This window comes from Gavialis gangeticus, unplaced genomic scaffold (assembly GCF_001723915.1).
Source record: "Gavialis gangeticus isolate Ggan-Ray unplaced genomic scaffold, GavGan_comp1, whole genome shotgun sequence".
NCBI lineage: Eukaryota > Metazoa > Chordata > Crocodylia > Gavialidae > Gavialis > Gavialis gangeticus.
The window spans coordinates 36179431-36186716 of NW_017728995.1; the positions used below are offsets into that span (position 1 = coordinate 36179431).

Below are 7286 nucleotides of genomic sequence, written 5' to 3' on the forward strand. Positions count from 1 at the left end.
GCAGGGCAGCCACAGAAAAACACAGCCAGTTCTGAACCGCAAGACCTTTGATGAAGGTATCTCAGCTTCCAGAAAGAGGGAAGTCTTTCACACTAAAAGTTGTGTCCTAAAAAAGCCAGTGACCTTAAAATAATAACTGTAATTTTTTTAAGTACTAGTTAGTTTTTCTCACACATGGAAATCACGCAGACTGAGAAAGGTTTTATCATGCAGCAACAGGCATTAAGGAACCAAAAGATAATCAAGTCTGTCCTGTCCTTTATGGGGCACCCCATATCACCCCTGCAAACACTGCAGGCCGAAAGACTCTGATTTTCCTTGCAGGAGATGCACACACACCAGAAGAAGAATAGGTGCAACTAATTTTGCCGATGGTTTGCTAAGCTTGCCCTGCCTACCCACTCCCCTAGATTCCACAAAAGCCACGTGTTATAAAGCCGCTGAACATAAAACTGTAACAAACTGCTGTTTCATGGCAAGATTTAATGATGCAAACAAACAAAAAAAATCATAGAATAATTTTTCCAAGAGAAAATGAGCATTTGTGCCAGTGTTAACTCATATCATGGAACAGCCACTGCTCAGTTGCAATTTTTGGCCCCAGCAGTCGGTTAAACCAGCAGTAAGGTCTCTCTGCCTTACAGAGATGGTGTTTGCCAACAAGGAGTTATACTGCTATAACTAAGCCACTAGAGTTGAAGGGATCTGTATCCAAATGAAGACACAGTTAATTACACCAGGTACCTTATGCTGGAAAAGCTACTCCTAAACAGCAAGGAGAAAAAGCTGCCCTTGTTTAAGGAAGCTTTACATTGCCACAGCAATACTTACACTAGTGTTTTGCTGGCACAGGGTTTTCTTTAAATAATCCTATGCAAAAGCAGTACTGATCCAAAGCACTGTGCCTTCAACGAAGAGTCCCTCAGGGCAAGGCCTGCACTTAGAAGAGTGAGGCCATCCAAAGGCTTATGTTACATTATACGTTATGTATATATGCCTATTATAGTCCATGACAAAGGATGACTACCAAGGCATCTATGCAGCATGTTTCTGCCCAGCTAAAACATCACTATAAAATGACAGTAAGGTACTGTAACCATACCTGTGCTGTCTTCACAATAGAAAGTGCAGTTTGGACTCCAGACTTACTTTTTTGCATAGTGTTAAGAAAAAAAAAATTAACCTGCAGATGATGTGAATGTTGAAAAGCTTTTTAAACAGTAGTTTACTGTGTTCTTAAGTAAGATTTTTTATTAAACTAAACCCCCAGCACACAAATTTAAAAAATCATCATTATTCTCCAAACAGCACAAGCTGCCCATGGTCAAAACCATGGTAGTTTAAACCAGTACTTTAACCCAGAGTGGTCAAAACTGTCCAACCCTGCTTCAAAGGGGAGTCCCTGCCATTGCCCCTCAGCGTCCTCCTGCAAAAACCAGCTCCTCCCGTTTCAGGAAGACCAACGCTCGCAAACAAAAATGTCCCAGGTCCCCTGAAATGCATCCCACCAACCCATCAACCATAAAAACTACCCAGCTTCCCACGAATGCTGCCCCTCTGGTGGAACTAACACATGCTGCATGTCCACTCATTACTCTTCATTAGGAAAAAAAAAAATATGCCCTACATCCCATGAATACTGCCCTTCCTGAAGAGGACACCCCTTCCCCATGTGTTGAGTTGCTTTGTAGAGGGAAACCCCCACTCCCCCTTAAATGAAGGGAGAGCATCTTGCACCTCATAACAAGGGATGAATTTGCACGTGCGAGTAAAGTCCCTTGCCAAGGGGGTGCCCCTATATCCCAGCTGGATGGTCTCCTCCCAGAGAGGGCAGGCTCCCAGTCCAGCAATGCAGGCCCTCCTGAAACTGTGCACCCCTACAACAAGATGTGTCCCATGGTCCCTGCAACTGCCCTCTCCCCCAAGCAGACACAAAAATCATGCTGCTTCCCAGAAAGTAACTGAGGAGCACCAGCCCCACACAAATACTGACAGAAGTACTGTCACAAATACTGCCTTCTCATCACAGCCACTTGCTGGGCAAGCAAATTTATCTCCATGTACTCTCTCAGCCTCACAACTGCCTGTACTAATGCTGGAGCAGCACTTTCCTTCTATCAGCTACAGGCAAGCCTAGCCAAGAGAAAAGGGACTGCACCTTCCCAAATCCTTCCAGTGAGCCACGGGCTGAATACAAGCAGTACAGTTCAACCTGCAAGGTCCCAATATTCCTGTGTGGCTGAGTCAGGCTAAGCCCAATTCTCTCCCCTCATCTCTAGACAGACTAAATCTAGCGTGCTCATCTGCTGCTGACAGATGTGACCATGCCTGCTGAACTTGGCATGAGGTCCTGCCTCAGAGCTAGTCACTCTGTAAGACCCACTTACCTGCACTTCTTCCAAAGGGATGCTTTGATTAGGACTGCCAGGCACCCAGCCCACAGGGCCTCTTGCCACAGCTGGCAGAACCACCAATTAACACCGCTACCCCTAGAGGTAGGTGCCTTCTCACCCTGCCTTTTCCTGCCACCAAACCTTCTGTTTTCAAAGGAACCTCCTTTCCAGCGTGACATTGGAAATAGTCAAAATCACAGCATTTAAGATGTGAACCATGACACACAGCCAACACATTATTTCAAAGTGCCAAAGGCAGCAAATTGCTTTTCCGATCCAGTGGCAAGAGTTCCAGCTCCTGCTGTTTTGGCAACTGTTTGTTTATAGGAAATGTCACTTTCCAACCACGCCTTTCACTCAGGTTCCATAAAAATGCTCTAATTCTCTTATGTTTCATGCATTGGTGATCTTGTATTTAACTGGTTAACCATTCTTGGTTTCTGCAGCATGCCTCCCTAAGATGGAAGGGACATGCATATGAATTTTAATAGGTTAATTCTTCTGGACAAGACTTTTCAATGGAATGATAGCATGTGATGGATTGTGCACTGCTATTACCAGCCTTCTGACTTTCCTCATTCCCTGAAGCTGGTACAATGGCCATATCCTGCACAAAACAGAACATGTACAGAGTCAGACCCCATCAGCACCGGGAACAGCAGACCTTCAAGGAAAACCTAGCTCTGCAAAAAATGGTACTCGTGACTTGATGTGGCCTATTTGCTTTTTGGGACAGGAACAGCCTGTTCTGTATTCACACAGCGCCTAGCACAGTGCTATCCTGGATCATGTCCGGAGAGCTGAGGCACTATGACAGTGCTAACAAACCTGCTCCGCTCTGAGCCAAGTGCTGGCACCCAGCCCACACATGGCAGGGAAGCACCGTGCTGAAGGTGTTCTCTGTCCAGACTCTACTACTCCCACTTTTTTTTTTGCCTACCACGGACAATTTTGTGATCAGAACCTTCAACCCTACTATACTAGCCAAATTCCTACATGGATAATTACATTCCACCGTCTTAACACTTCTCCAGCAACTGAATACTAAAAGATCCCCCCTCCCTGGTCCACCATGTGCCACACACAGGCCGCCTGCCCCTTGCCATTTGTGGTGCTCAAGCCAGCCCTGACTTATCTAAAAGCCCCTAGCACTCTTTACATAAACAGGAGGCAGCATGCCCCAGCAGGCATGGAAGTGAACTGAGAGACATTCCCCATTCCCGGCTTGACCAAATGTTGTGTGGATCTTCAGCAAACCATTTAACTGCTGTATCTCAGCTTCTCTATCTACAACGCAGATAACAGGACTCCAGGAGCAAAGTACTGCCATCTCACTATTGCACTGGCCACTGCTATACACTGTTGAATAGCTCCAGCACTCCTCTCCATAAGCAATAACACCAATATTATTTAAACTGGTAAGTATCTGTTCACCAAAAAGAATCTGGGGGAGGGCAGGAAGACAGTAGCACCAGAGAATGGGAAGTTAAACCAGCTATCACTATGTTCACAAGTGAAGTCTCTTCAGTGTTGGAAGGGTACGGCTACACTAGATGTTCTCGTTGAAAAAGCTCCAGTTAGTCAGCTGACAATTAACTCCATGTAACAAGCATCCTGTTTGCAAAGGCTGAAATGCATCCTCCCCAGTTAAAAAGGGAGCGCCTTACCTTTGGCTAGTCTCTAAGCAGAAAAAAGCAGTTTTTACACAGTAGTAACAATCCTGTGTCAGCTCAAGATAAAAATACATGAAGACAAGATATTTGCGTACACTGTATTCTTATCTGAGAAGAGCTGATGCAGGTTTGCTGCCCCAAGGTTAAAAAAAAAAAAAATCAGCCTTTTTTCAGCAACAGTGACAGGACTTTAGTCTAAGCAAATAAACATAGCAAAGACAAACCCAAAGTGAAAACAGAATGACACACCATAGACTGAGAACAGCAACAAGAGTCATTTACACCATGTAGCACTTGAACACCTTAAAAGAATAAAACAAAGACATGAACAGCCAATTTTCCACACTGAAAAATAATATTGTGCTGTAAAAAAAATAAAAAATTCCAGAAGTCAACTTTATTCTAGCATGTACTTGGAAAAAAAGCAGCAATATTGTCACAGTGAAGTTACATACAGAAATTCATAGCTAACCTGTTTGAAAATGCAGCTTGTTTGTGGATCAGTTCCCATACACCCAGCAGCCAAGTTCCCTGCAATAAAAAAGGAGATAATATGTTAGCTGAAACTTAAAGTTTTAGTTACGTTGGCAAATAAGTAGTTAAGAGATTAAATACTACACTGTTCTTTGAAAATATAGGCTGGTCTACACGCTTCCCCTAGAGCTATGCAACAACAGAACCAGAATTCAGCACGCAACCACACACACAGCTACTCTATTTTTGAATGTGAGCACAGGTGAAGACGACTTCAGGAGGAAGCTGTCAAGGCAGTTTTCTTCAGTCTTGCTGCTGACTACCACTGTGGCCCCTCGTTTCATCAAAACTCACCAGCCACAGTCAGGCTCTTTCAGCCCCTGAACAGAAAACTTCAGGGAAGTTTTAGGAATCAGCATTCTTTCCACTGAACTAGTGTCTGTGCCTGGCATTGCAGAGCCATGTAGATGCAAACGCCAGATTTGGAATCAGACAGAATAAAAGGTCTCATCTCCCTGCGGTGACAAAGTCCAACAGAAGTGGGCGGAAGCAAGCAGCAGACCCCTGGCTAATTCTCAATTTAGCTAAAGTCATGCTGCCTACCTAAAATTCTCAGGAGGGCTCAACTGAATTCAGTTTTCTACCTCCTGTTGTTAACTATAGCAAAGTGTTATTGCAGACCATCACAAAGCCAGACTTCAACAGAGTGGCGTCGTAGCAGTGACAAGTGGAAGGTAAAATACACAATCGTCATCAAGTGGCTTGTGATCCTTCAGGTGAGGGAAGGGTTTGAGCTTTTTAGACCTTGTCAACACATGATCCGTATGGAGCTGAACAGCTAGTTAAACCAGTGCAATCCTTTTGCATAGAAAAGACCTTATTCCATAGTTTCCATGAAAACATTCCTAGTAGCTGAGTGTACCGGTTCTAAAGGTCACTCTGACACGTAAAGTAACAGAGGATGGGTGCTTAGCTGAAATCAAAATCAAGTCATATTCTGCAGCACAAAGCTTTCCCTGTCCTTTCGCACTCCAACTACTGCTAAGGGGGTCAAGCTTACAGCCCTCGGGCCAGATCTGATGCGCGGAGATACGCATGCGGCACATGGATCACTGCATCAACCCCATGCACCAGCCCTGGCCCTGCCACGTAGCGCAGGGAGTTAGTCCGGGGCACGCACTGTGCAAGGCACTCCCCTGGACTCACCCAGCGTGCTGGCTCGGGGGTCAATCTGGATCGGGCCGTACCAGAGCCAGCGCACAGCGCAGCAGGCACTGGTCAGTCCCCTATGCTGCATGCAGCACGTGCAGCTGGTCCAGCCCCATGTGCTGCTGTATGCAACATGTGGGCCCAGCACCTTCCGCCACCTGCGGCGCTGGATCCAGCCCATGCACCGCATGCATGGCGAGTCCCGGAGTCAGCATATGCTGCACAGACTGGACCAGGCCCTGCAGGCACTTCGCAGAGGATCAATCCCATTCCACACTGTAGATGACCCTCACGTGGCTCATGGGCCAGATGCTGTTGCACCCTTGCCACAGCCGATTCCCTGAGCCACCCGGTCTCTAAAGTGCTCCCCTGCCTTACCTTTTACTCTGTGAACCTCTCCTGTGTGGACACCTAGCAAAATGCAAGGGGGCTTGAAAACACACTCCTCACCATGCAGCACCTGATGTCTCTGCACGCAACCACGCACGGAGCTGAAGCAGGGTGCCTGGTGCCCGAAAGCTCAGCCAACAGCTCTTGCAACCGTACAGCCAGTCCCATGAACGACATCACGAGAAAACCCCCGCGTCTCTCACCAAGCTTCTGAACCGCATCCGCAGGGAGAGGGCAGAACAGGCAGAAGGACAAACCTCAGAGGATGACAGACGGACGGGACGGTGAGGACAGCGGGCTAAGGAAGGTGGTAGAGGAAGAGGGTGCAGGAGTGAAAGGAGATGCTGTAAAACAAAGTCTGGGGGCGCGTACCTTTCAATCAGCGATTCTCGGCCGGGGCCGGGGCCGGGGCCGGGGCCGGGGCCCGGGAGCCGCTCAGGGGTGGCGCAGCGTCAGCTCGGCTGGGGGCAGACACGATTCACACGTGAACCTGGGATCGGGCGAGGGGCCGGGCCCCGCCCCGCCCCGCCCCAGCACCCGGACCACACCCACAGCAACACGCTCACACTCACGCAGTCGCACGCACATGTGCACGCACACACTGACACAGACACACATACGCATACCCACACGCAGTTCCACACACTCATGCTTGCACAATGCACGTGCACACACGCACACTGACACTCAGACACGCATGTTCACACTTACACGGAGGCACACACATACTGACACGCTCACACCCAAGCGCAGGCACACGCACTTCTGCTTGCACAACACACGCACACTGACACTCAGACACACACTCACACCCACACGCAGGCACGCAGTGACACACACACAATCCCACCCACGCGCTTGCACAACACGCACATGCAGACAGGCAGACTGACATTCCCACACACGCAGTGACACACACACAATCACACCCACGCGCTCGCACAACACAGACGCGCGCGCGCACACACGCATGCACTAGCTCGCGCACATGCCTGGGCGCGTGCACTCACACCCACACGCGGTCTCACGCACTGACTGGCACTCGCACTCACACTCGCCCCGTCACACACACTCACCCCCTGGAACAACAAGGAACAATGGCCATAAGCTACTAGAGAGAAGGTTTAGGCTGGACATTACGAAAAAG

At 48.2% G+C, this 7286-nt stretch overlaps 1 protein-coding gene across 3 annotated transcripts in view; it reads right to left on the reverse strand.

The window, feature by feature from the left end:
• The window catches only part of ATP13A3 (ATPase 13A3), a 108158-nt gene that overhangs the window by 100605 nt on the left and 267 nt on the right, over nt 1-7286 (reverse strand). For all 3 annotated transcript variants that reach the window (XM_019503501.1, XM_019503500.1, XM_019503502.1), the window contains exons 2-3: nt 6512-6600; nt 4539-4597 (exon numbers count right to left, since the gene is read on the reverse strand). In XM_019503501.1, coding sequence (XP_019359046.1) covers nt 4539-4577 — 39 coding nt within the window. In that variant the 5' untranslated portion in view covers nt 4578-4597; nt 6512-6600. The remainder of the gene's footprint in view (nt 1-4538; nt 4598-6511; nt 6601-7286) is intronic.